At 50.5% G+C, this 20,717-nt stretch overlaps 2 protein-coding genes across 3 annotated transcripts in view; one reads left to right on the top strand and one right to left on the bottom strand.

Annotated features, from left to right (window-relative positions):
- The window catches only part of ARHGAP45 (Rho GTPase activating protein 45), a 42,490-nt gene extending 38,940 nt beyond the window's left edge, over positions 1 to 3,550 (top strand). Inside the window, exon 23 of one of the 2 annotated variants that reach the window (XM_034755329.1) lies at positions 788 to 3,550. In XM_034755329.1, the coding sequence (XP_034611220.1) occupies positions 788 to 1,236 (449 nt within the window). In that variant the 3' untranslated portion in view covers positions 1,237 to 3,550. The remainder of the gene's footprint in view (positions 1 to 787) is intronic. The other variant, XM_034755330.1, reaches the window with a different exon arrangement.
- A 3,041-nt stretch (positions 3,551 to 6,591) lies between these two features.
- Positions 6,592 to 13,081, bottom strand: POLR2E (RNA polymerase II, I and III subunit E). Its single transcript, XM_034755457.1, has 8 exons — positions 12,923 to 13,081; positions 11,892 to 12,066; positions 10,919 to 11,034; positions 8,895 to 8,975; positions 8,586 to 8,644; positions 8,307 to 8,385; positions 7,245 to 7,327; positions 6,592 to 6,824 (listed from the first exon to the last, which is right to left on the bottom strand). Exons 1-7 carry the CDS (start codon positions 12,977 to 12,979, stop codon positions 7,262 to 7,264), a joined length of 633 nt encoding a protein of 210 aa, XP_034611348.1. The 5' UTR covers positions 12,980 to 13,081; the 3' UTR covers positions 6,592 to 6,824; positions 7,245 to 7,261.
- Positions 13,082 to 20,717: the final 7,636 nt, after the last annotated feature.

Here is a 20,717-nt window from a genome sequence, read left to right as displayed (position 1 = left end):
AAGACGTTCCAAGGATGCTGAACGATGCAAAGGTAGCTCCAGAGAGTTGTTCACCTCCCAGCCACCAGCTCCAAACTGGCCCCCGGTTGAGAATGACCAGACGTTACCACCAGTGAATTTCATGATCTTAGTGGGCACATGTCCAAGTTGCCATTGAGATTGGCTGAGCCCCACGGGTCATTCTCAGCAGAGGCCAAGGACTCAACGGACAAGGGATGACAGAGCTTCACCCCTAAGAGGTGGCCACTGGCTATTAGGGAACACTGGCTGGGCTCATGTTGCATCTGGCCAGTAGAAAGAGCCCGTGAGGCCTCAAGTCTTGTTGATCAGCATCTCTCATGGGCGGTGAAGTTACCCAGTGTAGACGTACCCAGTGTAGACGTTACCCAGTGTAGCCTGTGCTGTGAAGTTACCCAGTGTAGACGTACAAGTCATTGGTCTCAGCTCAGCCCTCCCACCCATTCTTACTTCAGAGCAATCTCTGCTCTGCGGTCATTTCCATCACAGCTGAATGGATGGAAATCTTGCCACTGTAGAGAAAATGGCAACTGCGACCAAGAGGGGGTTGATTCGGGGGAGGTATCTCTCTATGGGCAGAAAAACGGTCCAGTCCAGCAGTGCCCATTTTGCAGGGAAAAGGGGGGAGCAGTAGAGACCCAGAGCCACTGGTGGCAATACAGGGGTTAACATAAAAACCTATCCTGGCAAGAGGCTCTGCTGTACCAGGGTCCTGCTAGTCCCAAGAGGTGGGGCTGGAGGGTTATAGAAAGTCATGCGTGTCCCGCAGAATCTGGTGACCGCTCGATAGATTCCGACTCGGAGTTGGAAGAGGGGGCGGAGCTGCCGGCTACAGACGAGGCAGCCCCGAGGCAGCGGTTGGTAAAGCAAGGAAGCGAGACCAGCACGGACGAGGCTCAATTCTGCGACGACGCGAGCGAGGGGCAGCTGAGCAGGACCTGCAGCGTGGGCCAGTCGGACGCAGAGTGCGCCTCTTCCCTCCAGCACAGCACAGCAGGGGAGGAAGAGCAGAGCGACCCGGAAGAGGAGTCCCTCTCGGAGAGGGACGGCAAGGCAGGCCAGCAAGAGAGGCCTCTTTCTGACTGTAACACAAACCAGTCCAATAACACGCTGCTGGCCGAGCGCTGTCGGGGGCACCGGCTGCTGCCCACTGTTCGGCTACGGGACGGCACGATAGCGGTGAGGTCAGCCAGCGAACGGCAGCCCAGGTTTGTTTAGGCCACCACGCAATGGACAACGGGGCGGGGTGGCTGATCGAACAGGCTACCCGCACGCAGCTAGGCAAAGGGCGACGCTGTGCATATTCAGGGAAGGGAGGGTTCTAGCACAGCCAAACCTCAGGGAGCTCACAAGGGTTTCGTATGCTAGCTGCAGGCATAGAGTCTAGTGACTGGAGCTCCCATACAAACCCCTCTGCATGGACATTCCAGTCAGTCCGACGAGTTGTCCTTGCAGTACCAGCGCCTCAGGTAGACAGGACCTAGAGCCGTAAAGCATATTCCTTTGAAAGGAGGAGTCCAACGAGGGTGGATTTGATCTTGTCCTGCTGGATTGGGAAGTGATCCAGACCCTTGCTGTACCTATGCTATGCCGCTGCAGAGGGTTTAAGCTCACCTTTATTTAAATAGCTCTTCGAGAACAGAGATGCAGCTATTGAAGTGTCTAATCCGCTGTGGCGATTACTGAAAACTCCAGCTTCCAGGGCTAGGAAGGGGCAACAGAAGCGCTTTGCGTTTAACTAACCTGTTTTAAGAAAGCACCACCTTCTTTCCGCTCAAGTTTAAGAGTCCCAGGTGGCAGAATAAATCTCTTCTATTTGTACGGAGTGGAAGATCCTAGAATGCTTTGTACCATAGAGCTGCACGGCCTCTGTGGTGGCAGATGGCAGACAGGATGCTACACGGCAGTGGGAGTGGCATGGACAGCTTTTGGGCAATTGCCTATCACAACCTCGCCAAGCACCGACAGCCGGTCAGTAGAGGGGGGAATAAAGCTTCGAGAGGCAGGTTTGAGAGTAGCCAGGTTTGGCAGGAAGATGGAAGTCACTGCTGTCCTCTTGTATAACTTGGAGGGGGGGGGGGGTCGGGAACTTCATGTATTGGGGCTGCGTATTCCTGCGTGATGCTCACAAACGATTATGGCCAACTGTACCAGGCGTGCCAACTGCAGCTACAAGTCAACTGCACGAACCCGGGCACTCCTGTGAAACATGGGACTTAACTAGTGACCTGCCTTTCCACACCCAGCCTATTTATGGTCTTTCTTCCGCTTGGCAAGATCGTAAAGGATGCTGCATGAGAGCGGCTGGCTGTTCTCGACTCACGGCTGTGAATTAGCGTGGAGGGTACCACGGGGCAGGCATGTTTTCCCAGCTCAAATTCCTTTGGTTCCTGGGCGCTCTCGAGTCCTTCCCGCAGTTTCTTCTACAAGCAGCCAGTACCCTAACCTGAGCAGTTTTAAAAAGGCGTTTGAACTGTAATTTCAACGAAGAAGAGGTGCATAGTGCTCCCAGGAATGGAAATCCATGACGCAGACACTCCAGCGGTGCCTCGTTGACAGCCGGACGACTTGCCCTCTCTGCCCCAATGCACAGGACAGGAGTTGCCTGAATTGAGCTACTGGACGTTCCAGTGTAAGGGGCTTTTTAGATGCCCTGTCAACATGTGCCCAAGCACACAGCTGGCAAAGGAGTTTAAGGGATTAAACAGAACCAGGTATGATGGCTTTAAAGAAACGCAGGAACTCCCATCACTGCAGTAGCAGAAGAGACTGAACTTGCAAATAGATTTTAAAACGAAATAGCTGAAAATCACTTCTTCTTATTTCCCACCCCCGCCTGTGCTCAGGCTTCCACGTTCCTCTTGCAAGGGTTGAGAGTGTTGCTAAACCCTGTAAGCGAGCAGGGAGCAAGCTGAACAAACAGTACCAGATCCCCAGCCAAGTTTAACTCACCTGTTCTGGTGGGAAAACATGAAGCAGTCGGGTCACTGTACTCCAACCCACCGCATGCGTGTTACTCCCCAACTCTGAGCACCCGCTGGCTGGTGTGGTCAATCACTGCTTTTGCCAGCCCCCAAACTGTCATTTTAAGGGGACAGTCTAGTGAGCTGAGCTCAGGAATTCTTATTTGAACACCGTCTCTCTCCACCCTGGAGTAAGTCACTTATCCCTCTGTAGAGCAGGGGTCCAAGTTAACTACCTCCCAGGCCTGTTGTGAGGGTTATTAGATTCAGCTGAAAACCAAACCTGGCTGCAGGATTCAGCTTTCAGCATTTTGTAGTCAGTCAAAGCATAAAGCCTGCCATGACCCCACGGTGTGCACATAAAGCTCCCACTGGCACTTGTGCATAGGGGGTCACGCACATCAATCACATGGGCAACTTCTAGCTGCTATACTTCCTGCTTCCCCGGACTCACGCTCCTGTCCAACGCTTTTTGCCACCGAGTAGCTTAATTTAACCAGGGCGGGTGCATTTCCTAACCCAAGAGAGCCATTGAGAATAGGCTACATTCCGAGGCTATTAAAAAAAAATACCCACAGCTGCTTTCTGACTTACAGACACTCTTCCTCAGCAATTAATGGAGACATGGGGCAGGGACAAAACCATCTGCCCCTGTTCAGAGAACAAGCTTCACCACTAGAGGTCACTACACACAGCTCACAGATTAAGCAGACAACCTGCAGCAGGTAGAGAGAACTGTAGCACTCTAAACCCATTTGAGCTCTAGAACTGGAAATCATAGACCAGGGGTCGGCAACCTTTCAGAAGTGGTGTGCCAAGTCTTCATTTAGTCACTCCGATTTAAGGTTTCGCGTGCCAGGAATACATGTTAACGTTTTTAGAAGGTCTCTTTCTGTAAGTCTACAATATATAGCTAAACTATTGTTGTATGTAAAGTAAATAAGGTTTTCAAAATGTGTAAGAAGCTTCACTTAAAATTAAATTAAAATGCAGAGCCCCCCCGGACCGGTGGCCAGGACCTGGCAGTGTGAGTGCCACTGAAAATCAGCTTGTGTGCCGCCTTTGGCACACGTGCCATAGGTTGCCTACCCCTGTTATAAACTATCAGGGTTGGAAGGGAGCTCAGGACACCATCTAGTCCAACCCTCTACTCAAAGAAGGACAACTCCCCAGTTTGTTTGTTTTTAAACCCAGTTCCCTAAATGGCCCCCTCAAGGACTGAACTCACAACCCTGGGTTTAGCAGGTCAATGCTCAAACCACTGAGCTATCACTCCCGCCTCAGGGCCAGATCCTCACAGGGGTTTAGGCTCCTGACTTCCACTGATGTCAGTGTGAGGAGCCTAAAATACCTCTGGGGCTCTGTGCCTTCCCAGGAGAGGCCACCAAATCAAGCCACCCTTGGGCATAGTTACTGCTATACTGAATGGAGGCTACCTCGCAGGCTTGGGATGGTGATTACATACTGCTGCATTACGAAGGAAGGAATAACGATTCAGTTGTTCAGCCAAATGTTATAGACTCCAAAGCTAAGAGGATCAATGATCTTTGAAGCAAGTGGAAAGAACTCAGGAACTGGTGATGCCTGGAACTCTCCAAGACCCAGTTAAAGGAATGCCAGAACCGTTTCTTCCTGCTGAGGAAATACAGCTGCTTGTAGAGGTGGAGGTAACCTATCCAAAGCAGACCACAAGCTGGTTTGGTTGTAACGGAGCTGGAAGATTGCAAGACTCCTCCCTGCATTGTCGTCCAATACAACGGTTACATTTCACTGCAGCTTGTTTCCATCCTAGGAGAAGGAATCAGAACGGCTTCACTACGTTCCTGTCCTACTGCTAACCCTGGGCAATATGGCGAGTGGGTGTGCATGCATGGACGGCTGGGTGGGTGCACAAGAGGGAATGGAATTTCTGTGTTACGAGTGCTGCGTTTGTGCTTCGCGTGGTGCCCTGCATCCTGTGTTTGTAGAGATGGAGCATGTTTATTTGAAGATGAGGCACAGCCTTGCTGCACACCGAAGTCTTACTTCATTTGTGCGCTATGCAAATTCACATGCTTCAAAGAAATAAAAATGTGTTCAGATGATTGGTTCCATGGTTGACAGCATTGTGTTCAAACCTCCCTGTATCAGCTCTGCTGTGCCACAGAGCTAAGGAGAGAAGACTGAGCTGCCATCTGCATGACCAGCCTCAGATGCATGGTGGCATCTTAGTTCCTGTGCAGCAACTTTCTAATCGGACACTATGATGAATATTTACACATAGGAGCAGCAATACGAGGCAGTGCAATCTAGTGCCTAGCATAAGCCTGGGAGTCAGGACTCCTGAATTTTATGCCCAATGCTGCCACCAACCTGCTGTGGGACCTTGGGCAAGTCACTTCTGTGCCTCAGTTTCCCCAGCTGTAAGAGGCATGCCGCACGGGGGGTAGGAAAAGGCTTATCAATTGGAAGAGAAATGCTTTGAATAGGAAAGGCTTTAGAGAAGGGTTAAAATGGGATTTGAAATAGCTAGAACGGAGGTTCTCAAACTGTGGTCCGAGAGCTCCATGCAAGTGGTCCACGGACAGTTCCCTCTAAGGTGCGCGCCTAGGTGGCCGCACACAATAGAATGAAGGGTCACCCACCTAATTAGCACAGCTCCACTAACTAGGTGCCTGGACCCTGGAGAAGATGCAGATTTAAGGTGAGGTGGTGGCCTTGTGGGGAATATAGGGTAGGTGGGAGGGGGAAGTGGGGTGAGAAGAATTCGGGATGCGCAGGGCTGCAGCAGCCAGAGAGAGGCAACTTCCCCCAGCTCCAGGGCTGCAGCTGCTGGGGAGAGATGGCCCTCCTCCCCTGCCTCAGCTCAGGGGCTGCTGTGGCAGGGGAGAGACCCCCCCCTCCTTCCAGGACCCAGCTCGGGGGCTGCTGTGGTGGGGGAGAGAGGGCACATCCATCGCCTTAGAAAGGGAAAACTACTGGTATGAAAATATGAGTTGTGTGCTTTTATTTGTAGAAAAAAGTTAGTTACGGTTTTTTTATATAGCGCTTTTATCCAAAGCGCTTTACAATAGCTATCTAATGGTACAAACAACATTTGGAAAGATCATTACGTGGTCCTCCGAGATCCTCAGCAATTTTCAAGTGGTCCACGGGAATAAAAAAAAAAAGTTTGAGAACCACTGAGCTAGAAGATCAAGACAGCACTGGAACACTCCCACGCATCCCAGAACTCAACCCACACGGCCATCTGGGAAAGCGGGACTTTCCACGGCGGTAGGAGAGGCTGGGACAGAGGGAAGCAGCAGTCTGGCTCTAGGGGCTTTTTGGAGACTCCGTGTTGACATGGGCTCCTGTATCCAAGCTGTGTTAACTTGTCCATTGTCAGGCTCAGCTCCAGGACCTCCTGCTCAAACAGAGCAGCTGCGGTATTGCCAGAGCGGTGCAGGGAAAGTCCAGCTAGCTAACCAACGCAGGCACGAGAGCTACGGCTCAGGACACTGGGAGTAGACGTCATTAGAGCGCTTACTGGCTCAAGATGTTACCAGAAGGGAAGGGGGAGAAATCTGGAATAGCAGGTGTTAGGAGGCTCTGCTGCAGGGGAAGTTGGAGAAACACTGCACCAGTGAGAAAACACGTGTAGCACAAACCTTTATTAAAATAAAATTCTGTTCAAAATTAAATAGGCCATGGAATTGAGCTTCAGTCCAGGCAGGAGGCCTCCAGGGAGTGAGAGAGGGGTAAGCGAGAGCAAAGGAAGAGCTAGGACTTGAAATCACATTCAAGGATCTGGATTTAAGATGACAGACAACCCAGAGAGCCACCAGGGCGTAGATCAGATAACACAGGATTCCTCTTCCATACCTGGAAGAAAGAGAATCTGGAATTTCTCTCAAGAGAAAGATCTTTTAGTTCAGACGCATCATCTGACTCTTGCACTCCCACCAAGCGGCTGCACAGACTCTGTCCTGCACCAAGAGCCTCACGTCCAACCCCCCCCTCAAACTAAGGCCACCCTCTGATTCCACAATGGCAAATGCCCCGTCACTAACCAGATGTGAAACATGTGTTTTGTTCCACGCAAGGAGCGGTTTAGAACAAGCATGCACGTTAGGTCCCATTTAGTCCATCCTTCAATACACAGCAGGGAACTCTCCTCCGGTTCAGTTTAAAACATCTGCACTTTATAGGTGCTAATGTGAAGTGACGTTACAGCATTCATTTGAACGGTGTCAGAACTGTATCCCAGCTAGGCAGTCCCATCGGAGAGAGCTGCAATGTTACCTGATGTACAGCACAGATTACTGAACCAGTCGGTAGGTGATGTAGCGCCCGGCAGTCTCACTCGGTCTTATGATCTTGACCACCTGCAAGGGCAACAGAAACAGTTTACAAGCAATGAAAAGCAGCTCTGAATTTCCCCCGCAGGGCTCGGCTCAGGTGCCCAATGGAGAGGCAGAAGCGTTCAGCCTCTGGAGAGGAGGGTGTATAATGCTTGATCCTCAACACCGAGGGAGGAAACCAGTCACTGAGACGGCTGCCCATGGCTAGGGGACAAGCACAACGTGCTTGGCATGACGTGCAGGGGACAGATTACACAGACGTGTTGTGAAGCATGAATGCGTGAGTTTAATCAGCCACTCCACGCCAACGCCAAGGGTGTAAAGCCCAGCAAGGGATCTAACAGCGATCCTGGACCCCCAGCAATGCTCCATGTGAGGGTGTTGTACGATTTACACAGTACAGGGCAGGCTGGGGAGAACTCAGCCAGATTAGGGTAGAAATGCAGAAGCTCTGAAAGAAGCTTTTTAAGTGACATGGGGGAGGAAAACATGGGGAGGAAAACGCCCACTGACTCAGAACCCTGCCACAGCTCTCTGTCGGAGGGTTTTCTTATGGTGCCCATCAGCATAACACCCTTTAGTAGCGAAAGGGGTGACATCTGAACAGGCTCAGCTCCTATCCCACAGGCAATGAATTCCTCATTCAGATGCAACTCTCCTGGGGAGGAAATTCTTCGTGGATGAGGAACCTGCAAGACCCACCTGAAGCCCCAATCCTGGGTGTGTAACACACAAGCAACTTGATAGGAACTGTGCCCCAAGACTCTTAACAGAACAGGTAGGAGGAGGTATAGAGGGCCAAATCCTGCAGTCACTCTGTGCAGCTTCTACTACCCGGACTGGGGTTATACATGAAGGAGGCAGGGACCCCATATTTGGTACTAGTTAGAGACCCATTGTGCTTATTTATAGACCAACAGGCCTTAAAAACAGAGCTTTCAAGAGGCTCTGTCTTGCTGCTCTCCCGCAGGGGCTACATCTGTCACCCTGCTTTGCTCCTTACCTGCCCTCGCTTTATTCCGAAGTACCTGGCCACGGGATCTCCAGCCTGTATCCTGGGGAGCTGGTTCTCTCTCAGTTTACTGAGAAACACAGTGAAGGAAAACCCGCCACCAGAAGGGTTATCATTCGGCCCGCTTTATCCCAGCAAGAGGCAGGACCAACAGAGCACATAACAGTCTATTGTGCACATCGGGAGTCTAGCCATTTCCAGCACAAAGCGAGTGAGTCACTTCCATGCTGGTAGGGGAGGGACTGACATTTGGCGCAAACAAAAGGATACTATCTGGCCAGTAATTCAGTTACTTCTTCCTTTGTCATGACCACGTGCTCTGGAACCAACTGTAAATACAAAAGCGGAGTCAGATCTAGGCAGGCTGAGATCAGAAAGGAGGCGAGAACAGTTATTTCCTGTGATGCCCAGGGCTAGTACACAGTGGCAAGGGCCGCAGACAGCCATTCTAGTCTCCCACCACTCAGCGACACAAAATACACAGTAAAAGAATTTCAAGGGTTGATTTACACCCAGATAGTCCAGAGTAAAGGCCGACTATCCTGAACTCACTCCATGCTGCCCAAGCATCCAACTCACCTCATGCTCTGTGATGTTGATGAGCAGCTCCTGCTGCAGGAATTGTTCCAGGATGTATTTGGGAGCCATGTCCACCAACGACTGAAAGAAAAACCAAAAGGATTTTAAACTTCAGCACAGAAGAAGGGGCCCCGGCGCACATTAGTCCAACGTGATCCTGTCTAGTCAGAACTGAACTTTACTGAGCACCAAACGCTACAACCAGTGTATTACCCACAGTAACATCAATCACCTCTATACATAAATCAAGGGGAGAGCGGATCTCTTAGCCAAGATGTTAAACACACAATCACCTCTTCCTTTCTTTCCAACCTCCCCCTGGCTCACTTCTGCTGCCCCCAGTCTCTCTTCTCCCATCCCTTAAGCACACTGCTCCCTTCCTTCATCATGTCTGAGGTCTTATTTCTTCATCCTTGTTTCCTCTTACTCCCAATACTCCTCTCAATCACTCCAGCCTTCTTTTCTTCATCACAATCTCTCCCCCTTTAGTAAACTACTTTTAGTCTTGTACACCTGAGACTATAAAATCTTTAGTGCAAGGAATGTGTCTTACTCTCTTGTGCCCATTGCTGTAGTATCCAGGTATTAACCTCAGTCCCCTGAAAGTTAGGTAAGAGTTCCGGTTGTGTTGTCCAGTTGTGTGTGTAGGTACAGTAACCCCTCAGTTAAAGTGGTCCTGGTTAACGTTGTTTCATTGCTGATCAATTAGGGAACATGCTCGTTTAAAGTTGCGCAATGCTCCCTTATAAAGTTGTTTGGCAGTCGCCTGCTTTGTCCACTGCTTACAGAAAGAGCAGCCCATTGGAGCTAGCTGGTGGGGGCTTGGAACCAGGGTGGACCAGCAGCCCCCCTGTCAGTTCCTCTCTCCCTTAAGTTCCCTGTGCAGCAGCCGCCCAGCAGGCTATCAATTGCTGGGCAGTTCAGCTCTCCTTCCCACCACTGCCATGTGCTGCTCCTGCCCTGTGCCTTGGAGCTGCTCCCGGGAGCCTCCTGCTTGCTGGGGGGGGGGGGGAAGGAGGGAGAAAGAAGGATGCTAATGTCAGGGTCCCCCCTACCCCCCCCCCACTTCTGTTCCCCGCTCCTTCACCCCATCCAGCCATCTCCACAGAGCAGCAGGGGGGACACAATAGGGCTCAGGACAGAGGGAGCTTGGTGGCAGCAGCTGCTGTCTCAACTTGCTGATCAACTTAAAAAAGCAGTGTGCTTAGAATGGCGTCAGTGTACTTAAAGGGGCAATGTGTGTTTCTCTCTGCCATGCTGTCTCCCCTCCCTCCATTCCTGCTGTCCTGTAGAGTGTGAGGCTACATTAACAATAATGTGTTAACCCTTGAGGGCTCAGCCGAGTGCTAGTTCATCATTCAGCAGTAAGGCATTCTCTGGGAAATATCCCACCCTCTGACTCCACCACCTCAGCAAAGCTTTGCAATCATCATTGCTGTGTACAATATAAAATTGTTTAAAACTTACAGTGTGTGTGTGTTTTTTATAGATATCTCTCTCTAGAGAGAGAGAGAGAGACACACACACACACACACACTAAAAAAGAATATATATATAGTCTTTTGTCTGGCAAAAAATTTTTCCCTGGAACCTAACCCCCCCTATTTACATTAATTCTTATGGGGAAATTGGATTCGCTTAACATCGTTTCGCTTAAAGTAGCGTTTTTCAGGAACAGAACTACAACGTTAAGTGAGGAATTACTGTGGTTCCTATTGAGTACACATGACCTAAACAAGTTCTGCCTTAGCAGATGTGTGTTAAGACTGTCCTACAATCCTCATGTACCCTATTACCTGAGGGTTCTGCACGGTCTGCAAGCGCACAGTGCCCACGTGTGATGGGCATGGTCACACATTGTTTTAAAGAGGACAAAGTTAAGCAAAAAGGTTAATCTACAGGGGCACTGACCACTGTGCATCTGGTACCAAAAACCCCCAGAGACATACAAGTGTGCATGCTATGAACTCTCAGTCCCCAGCCTATAAACTCCCAACCAGCCCTGACGCAGGATCACCACCTACCTGCTTTGCTGAGGGAGTCATGCCCTGCTGCACCACAATCAGAGCCCTGGTGATGTTCTCTTCCTGCATTCTCTGGCAGTACATCTTGATTGTCTTTATCCCAACCTTGGGCTCCTCTGAGGAATAAATAAGTCACATAATACAACTCCTGGTTGTCATGAAAGATCTGCATTTTATCTACCTTCTTCCTGCAGCTCGTCTGCAGAATAATACTAATGCACCTATATTCCTCGCCTGGGATTCTAATAGCCTCCCCTTCGGCACGACATGCTGCTGCTATTCAGAGCGCAGGTAGTACAACTGCACCTGCAGTTTCTGGAAGTGCAAAGCGATTCACCACAGCCCTGCAGCTGGGACTTCAGAGAACAGAACTGTTTTCACTACAGACTAGTCGGTTCAGAGACATCTATCCAGATGTTACAGACTGTACTAGGCTGCACCAAGAAAAAGAACATATGACAGAGAGCAGGTGCATAGCCAAGTGGCCAAAAAATCCTTCTGTAAATCTTTCGGGATTGTAGCCTGCAGAATTCAGCCTATTCAGACTGTACTTGGCCAAAACTCTCCCTGGCTTCAAGGGATGTTTTGCCCTGAGTAAAGCCAACAAAATTGGGCTCTGATGCAGTTATCCAAATGCTGGCAGGAATCAACTGCTACCATGATTTTTCTAGGAGCGGGCTGGCCTTCTGAGAGATCCACACAGTAAGCGACATGTTGAACTGATCTACCTTAGATCGTCCAACCCAGGATTTGTTCCCAGGAGCCAAGGCACATCAGAACCGATCCTCAAAAGCTAAGCCACCCCCCATCCATTCAGTTTCTCTCAGCTAGTTAAGTGCCAGGCAGAAGAATCAGTCCTATGCTGGTGCTGCATCCCGTCGGAGCTGCCGGCACCAGTCTAGAATAAGGTTCACGCCTATACATTTACTGAGACTCCTCAGTTCGTCACAGAGCGTAACAGCACCACACTCACCAGGGAAGAAGACAAACATCTGATCTGTGGGATCGTCATTATGGGCCACCAGCACTGTAAGGTCAGTCCGCCGTGGTCTCCCTTCACTGGGCTTATCGCCAAATTGGGCTTTAAACTCTTCCAAGGTCTGATCCAATTCATCCTGGGTCACCAGATAGCCCCGATCGTGACACAGCTGAGGACAATACTCCGGTTTACTCATGATGCATATAAGACATAAATGCAGCTTAACAGTTCCCATCCGACCCACCCAATTTCCCATCCAGCAAAGCCTCCCTAGCCCAAATTCTTCCCACTTCCAGAGCCTGCACCAAGGTTATTTGATGGCTTCCACTGCATCACTGGTCTATAGATTTTAGGCTGTTTGGGGCAGGAGCTATCTATCATGTCTGTACAGCATCAAGCACAATGGGGTCCAACCTACTTGTGGTGTTGAGGCACGACAGCAATATAAATGTTTAATATTGTTAACCATCATCACTCCTCTCTCCTGCTCTACCTGTCTGAGAAAACATCTTCTAGAAAGACAAGGCTCCAACGATAGATTCCAGAATGCAGCGAACAGACAGCTACGGCTAAGACCTTTGATAGGTCCCGGTGCTTTACCCTTCTCTTTCACCGCAGTCAGTCAATAATAGTCATGTCATGGTTTTCACTCTGCCCATGTCTGGTACCTGGCACCTGAGGGTCTCCAAATGCTTTACAGACAGAAATAAATCCAGGCTCCCAGCAGAGCAGGGTAGTACCACTGCACCCATTTTACAGATGGGGAAGCTGAAGCGCAAAGATGGGAGAGAACTCAGCTGAAGTCACCCAGAGAGTATGGAGCAGGCAAGAACCCAGGTGTCCGGGCTCTCAGCCCCCCCAAGCACCAGAGATAGAACCCAGGAGTCCTGGCTCCCAGCCCCCCCGAGCACCAGGGATAGAACCCAGGCGTCCGGGCTCCCAGCCCCCCAGGCACCAGGGATAGAACCCAGGCGTCCGGGCTCCCAGCCCACGCCGCCGCCCCTCCCGGCAGGCCCCGCCCGCACCTGCATGATGGTCTTACGGATCTTCCAGAGCCGGTAGGTCTCCTCCTCGTCGTCCATGGCGCGTCCAACACGCAGCCACCAGCGCCGAGCTCCGATAGAGCCACTGCGCAAGCGCTCAAACAGCTCTGCGCAAGCGCAGACACGTCTTCCCCAGAACCATGCTTTCAGGACCCTCAAGTATAGGTGTCTAATATAAACGCCTGCTAACGCTCAGGGAACCGCTCCCACACACAATTCACCCGTTTTGGTATCCTCCCCTTACTTCTTCCCAGGGTTGTGCCCCATAAAAAGCTATTCTATTAGACTTAATAATTTTACCACAAATAACAGGCACAAAAAAGTAGACACTGGCTGCAGGGGTCTTTAGGAACAAAGGCTTCTGGGAAGTGTAGTTTCCCCCTCAAAGACCTAAGCCTATTACTGCCACCTGCAGGGGACTTGCAGCCTTGGCAAGCAATGTCTGTTAGGGCCAGGGTGCCACAGCTCAGGGCAACTGGTTTTGTTCAACATCTTCATTAATGATCTGGAGGATGGCATTAATTGCACCCTCAGCAAGTTCGTGGATGACACTAAACTGGGGGGTGAGGTAGATACCCTGGAGGATAGGGGATAGGGTCCAGAGTGACCTAGACAAATTAGAGGATTGGGCCAAAAGAAATCTGATGAGGTTCAACAAGGACAAGTGCAGAGTCCCGCACTTAGGATGGAAGAATCCCATGCACCGCTACAGGCTGGGGACCAACTGGCTAAGCAGCAGTTCTACAGAAAAGGACCTGGGGATTATAGTGGACGAGAAGCTGGATATGAGTCAGCAGTGTGCCCTTGTTGCCAAAAAGGCTAACGGCATATTGGGCTGCAGTACTAGGAGCATTGCCAGCAGATTGAGGGAAGTGATTATTCCCCTCTATTCGGCACTGGTGAGGCCACATCTGGAGTATTGCGTCCAGTTTTGGGGCCCCCACTACAGAAAGGATGTGGACAAATTGGAGAGAGTCCAGCGGAGGGCAACGAAAATGATTCGGGGGCTGGGGCACATGACTTACGAGGAGAGGCTGAGGGAACTGGGCTTGTTTAGTCTGCAGAAGAGAAGAGTGAGGGGGGATTTGATAGCTGCTTTCAACTACCTGAAGGGGGGTTCCAAAGAGGATGGAGCTCGGCTGTTCTCAGTGGTGGCAGATGACAGAACAAGGAGCAATGGTCTCAAGTTGCAGTGGGGGAGGTTTAGGTTGGAAATTAGGAAAAACTATTTCAGTAGGAGGGTGGTGAAGCACTGGAATGGGTTCCCTAGGGAGGTGGTAGAATCTCCATCCTTAGAGGTTTTTAAGGCCTGGCTTGACAAATCCATGGCTGGAATGATTTTCTTGGGGTTTGTCCTGCTTTGGGTTGGACTAGATGACCTCCTAAGGTTTCTTCCCAACCCTAATCTATGATTCTAATTGCACCTGTATTCCCCCTCCGTGCTCCAGCAAAGTCATGATCGGCAGGTAAATGGGGTTGTGTGTTATATCACTGGGAAACTGGGATTAATCACACTGGGGATTAAAATCACTGTGAAATGTATGTATGAATACTATACATGGCATTATTGATGTTGTCTGGGATTCTGGTTTGAAGGAAGCAGATCCAGGTCTGTGCAGAGCATGAATACAAATGCAGCAGGGCTGACCCGTGACAATGGGACTGCAATCTACATATTCGGTAAACAGCTCAGAAGAGAGTTGGGAAATCAGCAGGCCCAGGTCACAAGGGGCTCTGTATTTGCTTTTCTGCACAGCCTGGTCATCAGCCAGAGACAACAAAAGCTTATTTACATGTGAGGTAAACAAAGGCAGCAGGAGAGCGTGTGGAGAGAGATGACCACTTAACCATCTCCGTGGGGGATGGAGGCAGCACTCCAGGAAGCCTTCCTGCCTCTTGAAGGAAGATCAAGGAACTTTGAGAGAGAAGATTTTCAAAGGTTTACTGGGCTATAAAGGGAGGGGCAGAGAATTGGAGGGACCAAAGAGGCCTGAGCTCTTTAGATTGCAGAAAGATGGGTCCTTCAATCAAGGGATTGAAGTCTAGGGAGATTGTAGGAGAGAAACCTGCATAGGCAAAGATTGCAATGGGCTGAAATTGAGTTTTAGTCTGAGACGTGTATTCCTACTTTTATTTACTTGTAGCCATTTCTAACTCCATCCCTCCTACTTGAACTCACTTAAAGTCCTGCCTTCTTTTGTTAATCATCAGAATATCAGGGTTGAAAGGGACCTCAGGAGGTCATCTAGTCCAACCTCCTGCTCAAAGGGAGACCAATCCCCAGACAGATTTTTGCCCTAAATGGCCCCCTTAAGGATTGAACTCACATCCCTGGGTTTAGCAGGCCAATACTCAAGCCAATGCTAGGGTTACCATATCTCATAAATAAAAAAAGAGGACCCTCCACGGGCCTGGCCCCGCCCATTTCCCCATCCCTAGCCCCGCCCCAACTCCACCCCTTCCCCACCCTAACTCCGCCCCCTCCTCCTTTCCACTCCCAGCCAGGGGGAAAGGGCTGCCCCAGTGCTACCGGCTTCAAGGTTTGCCGGGCAGCCCCCAGACCCTGCGCCCCCAGCCGGCGCTTCCCCAGAGCAGCTGGAGCCCGGGAGGGGAAGCGCCCAGCCGGGGGCGCAGGGTCTGGAGGCTGCCCAGCAAACTGTGAAGCCGGTAGCGCTCAGGCTTTGGGCAGCTCCTATGCCTCCAGACCCTGCGCCCCCAGCCGGGCACTTCCCCTCACGGGCTCCGGCGGCGCAGGGTCCGGAGGCTCGGGGGCTGCCCAAAGCCGGTAGCGCTCGGGCAGCCCGGCTCTTAAACAGAGCCGAAGAGTCAGGGAGGAGCAGAGCCGCCATTTTCCCGGACATGTTCGACTTTTTGGCAATTCCCCCCGGACGGGGGTTTGACTGCCGAAAAGCCGGACATGTCCGGGAAAAAGAGGATGTATGGTAACCCGAGCCAATGCTGAAACCACTGAGTTAGCCCTCCCCCCAACTGAGCTATCCTGTTTGCCTTTTAATCTAAGCCAGCCCAGTAAGTGATAGGTTAGAGTGATAAACTGTGCATTTTGTTTCTTTAGAGGAGCAAATGAACCTTCTTATTCCTCTGAATGGTCCAAGAAAGGGCTGGACACGTCAGGGCAGACGGTTTTTGGGAAATTCAGGACTGGTGTGCTTCGGGTCACCCTGGCATAAGGTAACTGGGTGACAGAAACTAGTGTGGGGCTGTTGTGTTGTAGACTGGCTGCTGGGGTCAGGGCACTGAACCAAAGTTACAAAGCACACAGACACTCAGGGGACTGCATGCTTGTCGGCTGGCTGTTGGTGTCCAGGCGGTGAGCAACAGCAGCAGAGCATTTGAAGGCACCCAGGGTAACTGGGAAGGTGATGGCACAACTCCTGACTGGTCTGGATGGTACCCCAAAGCGTGACGCATGTTTTCCTGCAGTGATTTGTTGTATCAAATTACAGCGTCATAAGGGTAGAGCCTTAGGAGTCAGGACTCAGTGCAGGAGTCAGAGATCTCGGGAACTGCTCTGAAACCGTGGGATGAACACGCGGGGAACCCAGGACCATCCCAAACCTCTTCACCTTCTGCTCCGAGCACAAGGGGCACTTCTCCCACCGGCCTTCTCTAACACAAACAGAGCAGCACAGGCATTTACCAGCAACAAAACCAAAATCCTACCAAAACAGACCACTCCACTGCCAAAAACTTCTTCCAGGGGAGAGAGGAGAGAGAAAGAATTAGCCACATGTGACAGACGTTAATTGCGTCGTTAAAGCACGCCTGGCACGTGCGCAGATACTGCGGGGATGTGAGATGGGCATAAGAACCTGTATAGCGTAGAATAGAAACTGTCATACTGCTGCATTGGGAGGTGCCAATGTAAACATCTGTCCTCCTTACATTAGTGTCTCATTGTAGCCATGGACAGGACAAATTCAGCTCTGGGGCTTTCTCCCGAGCAAAGGGAAAGTGATTTACTGGCTAAACACAAACGTGCCTATATTGGATGTGGCCAGTTTAACTTGGGAAAGGGTATTTCTCCTTCCCAGCGGGAGGGTGGAGCCAGTTTTTACCGTGCTGGTTGCTTAATTCTGATGATAGTTTTGAGCGTCTCAGCTCTTGACATTTGATCAAAGGACCATGACGTGCCAAAAGCAAAGCCTGCAATTTCTCACACCGCTCACATGAAAAGCCCCTTTGATGGGGGATTTTGTGCAATTTCGAGATATAAGACCAATTGGCAGAGACAGAAATAGGACCCTCGACAAACATCCTGTGCTACTGAGGTTCTTTTCTATCCTTTCATTCTGTAATCCAAGGCTACCATCCCTCCTCCCTCCCTAACAATGCACTAGAAAATATTCAACCCATCAGCAGGGACCCCTTCCTCTTCCAACTTGCATTATCCTTTCTTCTGCCAGTTGCAAAGCTGATTCTTTCTCATACTTTTCCCCTGGCTCTGAGGCAATACTCCGTGCCAGCAGATATGGGCTCAGAAAGACATGAACCGAAATGATCCATTTTTATAAACTAAAACAATATTCCATCCACCCTTCTAATCTTTCTAATTCACAGACCCCCTCTAGTATTAATCGCAGAACCATAGAAATGTTGGGCTGGAAGGGACCTTGAGAAGTCATCAAGTCCAGCCCCCTGCGCTGTGGCAGGACCAAGACCATCCCTGACAGGTGATTGTCCCACCTGTTTTTAAAATCCTCCAATGACAGGGATTCCACAACCTCCCTTGGAAGCCTACTGCAGAGCTTAACTCCCCTTATAGTTAGAGATTTTTTCCTAAAATCTAACTGAAATCTTCCTTGCTGCAGATTAAACCCATTCTTCTTGTCCTACCTTCAGTGGACATGGAGAACAATTGATCACCATCCTCTTGATAACAGCCCTTTACATATTTGAAGACTATTATCAGGTTCCCCCTCCCAATTTTCTTTTCTCAAGACTAAACATGCCCAGTTTTTTTAACCTTTCCTCACAGGTCAGGATTTCTAAACCTTTTATCATTTCAGTTGCTCTCCTCTGGACTGTCTCCAATTTGTCCAGATCTTTCCTAAAGTGCGGAGCTCAGAATTGGACACAGTACTCCCGCTGAGGCCTCACCAGTGCTGAATAGAGCGGGACAATTACCTCCCATGTCTTATATACGACACTCCTGTTAATACACCCCAGAATAATATTAACCTTTTTCGCAGCTGCATCCCACTGTTGACTCAGATTCAATTTGTGATTCAATATAACCCCCAGATCCTTGTCAGCAGTACCACCACTTAGCTACTTGGGTCCCCATTTTATAGCTGTGCATTTGATTTTTCCTCCCTAAGTGAAGTACTTGCACGTACTCATAGACTTAAAGGTCAGAAGGGACCATCATGATCATCTGTCTGATCTCCTGTGATTTGCAGGCCACAAACTCTCACCCACACCTGAAATAGACCCCTAACCCCTGTCTGAGTCACTGAAGTCCTCAAATGATGGTTTAAAGACTTGTCTTCATTGACTTTCATCTTGTTGATTTTAGATCAATTCTCCAATTTGTCCAGGTCATTTTGAATTCTAATCCAGTCCTCCAAAGTGCAACTGAAGTGATTTTATTATTCAACACCACTCCTTACTCGTTTTATCTGTCTTAAAATTAAAACTTCAAGTTGAATTGTATCGTGCAGTGTCAGTTAGTCTCTGGGGGCTGCACCCATATGACAAAACCAAAAATAAGCAGTTGAGGGAGTGGGAACTAAAAATTTTTCTCCACATCTTTTTCTCTTCCTAGCAATTGCCTAGAATTCAGCCAATAGGGAGCTAGAGCTGGAGTCTGAGCAATGTTAATTTCATTTTGCATTACCCCTTTCCCATCAAAATGTTCCAATCTGCTTTTTAATAACACTGCCTCCCGCAACTGCTGCTTAATAATAGGGGTTGGAAAGTGCTTTTTAAAGGTTCTCACCACAGTTCCATCCTCTTTCATTTAAGGTGGTGTCTCCACACTGGATTTCTGTGGTATTTAAACCTCTGGGCTGCACAGGGTTTGTCTGTGGTCTGAGGTTATAAAGAAGTGTACCTTTCCTTTTTCACTCCCTGTTTCTTTCTTCTTTTATGGGAGAGGGTGTGAGTTTATTTCAGGATAGATCCAGCATCTTTTATGTCTTCCTGGGAATCACCTGTTGCCAGTGACACTAGTCATACTGCTGTGATGGTAGATACCCATAGAGCCTTCAAGTCTAGAAAATAGCATCCCACTATTACTATTATTTTTCACAGTACTGCCAAGAGACTCCAACAGAGATTCGTGTCCCCTGGTGCTAGGTGCTCTACAAACATATGATGAAAGGCTATGTGAGGCTTGTCCCTGCCCTGAAAAACTTCCAATCCAAGGGTCTGAGCCAATCTCCACTTCAGTCAAATAAATAGACAAAAGGTGGGATAAATGAAGTTATTATCCCCATTCTACAGCAGGGGAACTAGGGTTGCCAGGTGTCCGGTTTTCGACCGGAACGCCCAGTCAAAAAGGGACCCTGGCCACTCCAGTCAGCACTGCTGACCGAGCTGTTAAAAGTCTGGTCAGCGATGCAGCGGGCTAAGGTAGGCTCCTTGCCTACCGTGTCTCTGTGTGGCTCCCGGAAGTAGTGGCATGTCCCCCTCCGGCTCTTACACGGCCAATGGGAGCTGTGGGGGCAGTGCCTGCGGATGGAGCAGCGCCTCCACACGTAGAAGCCAGAGGGGAGACATGCTGCTGCCTCCGGGGGCCGCACAGAGCCACGGTATGCAGGGTTGCCTGGCTTAGCCCCGCTGCACCGCTGACCAGACTTTTAATGGACATGCCGCTGCTTCCGGGAGCTGCTTGAGGTAAGCGCTGCTTACCTCACCCCGACCCCCTTCTGCGCCCCAACCCTCTGCCCCAGCCCTGATCTCCCTCCCACCGTCCAAACCTCTCAATCCCAGCCCAGAGCACCCTCCTGCACCCCAAACCCCTCATCCCCAGCCCCACCCCCCCAGCCGGAGCCCTCACCCCCCCGCATCCCAACCCCCTGCCCCAGCCCTGATTCCCCTCCCGCCCTCCAAACCTCTTGGTCTCAGCCCAGAGTACCCTCCTACACCCCAAATCCCTCATCCCCAGCCCCACCCCAGAGTCTGCCCGCCCCAGCCGGAGCCCTCACCCTCCCCCCCCCGCACCCAAACCCCTTGCCCCAGCCTGGTGAAAATGAGCGAGTGAGGGTGGCGAGAGCAAGTGACAGAGGGAGGGGGGATGGAGTGAGCAGGGGCGGGGCCTCAGAGGAGGGGCGGGGCAAGGGTGTTCGGTTTTGTGCGAGTAGAAAGTTGTCAACCCTAAGGGGAACAGATGCACAGGGAGTTCCAGCTCCATGGAGGCCTCCACCCATGTGGAGTTCAGTGCAAGACTGAGGCCCAGATAACGTGACTAACCTCACACAGGAAAGCGTGTGGCAGAGTCTTGAGCTGAACCCAGCTCTCTGGGGTCCCACTCCAGTGCCTTACCCAAAAAGCCAGCAGCCTTCTCGTCCTGGGCGGTTAAAATCAGAACGACTGGGCACATGGCAGTATTGTACGGATGCGATCTCCACTCTACAGAGCCGACAGGCAAAAGATAATTCAGATCTTTGAACATCACAAAGAGTAGTAGGATTGGCCGGGAGTCTCCCGGAATTGACCTCAATCTCCTGGTTGCTATTGCAAGCAATCCGGGAGATCTGAACAGGCCAAAAGTCTGGTCGACGGGGGCAGCGCAACCGAGCTGAGGCAGGCTCCC

This window comes from Trachemys scripta, chromosome 22 (genome assembly GCF_013100865.1).
Source record: "Trachemys scripta elegans isolate TJP31775 chromosome 22, CAS_Tse_1.0, whole genome shotgun sequence".
Classification (NCBI taxonomy): Eukaryota; Metazoa; Chordata; order Testudines; family Emydidae; genus Trachemys; species Trachemys scripta.
Note: the sequence above shows the minus strand (reverse complement) of the source record. Positions and strands in the feature narration are given on the sequence as shown.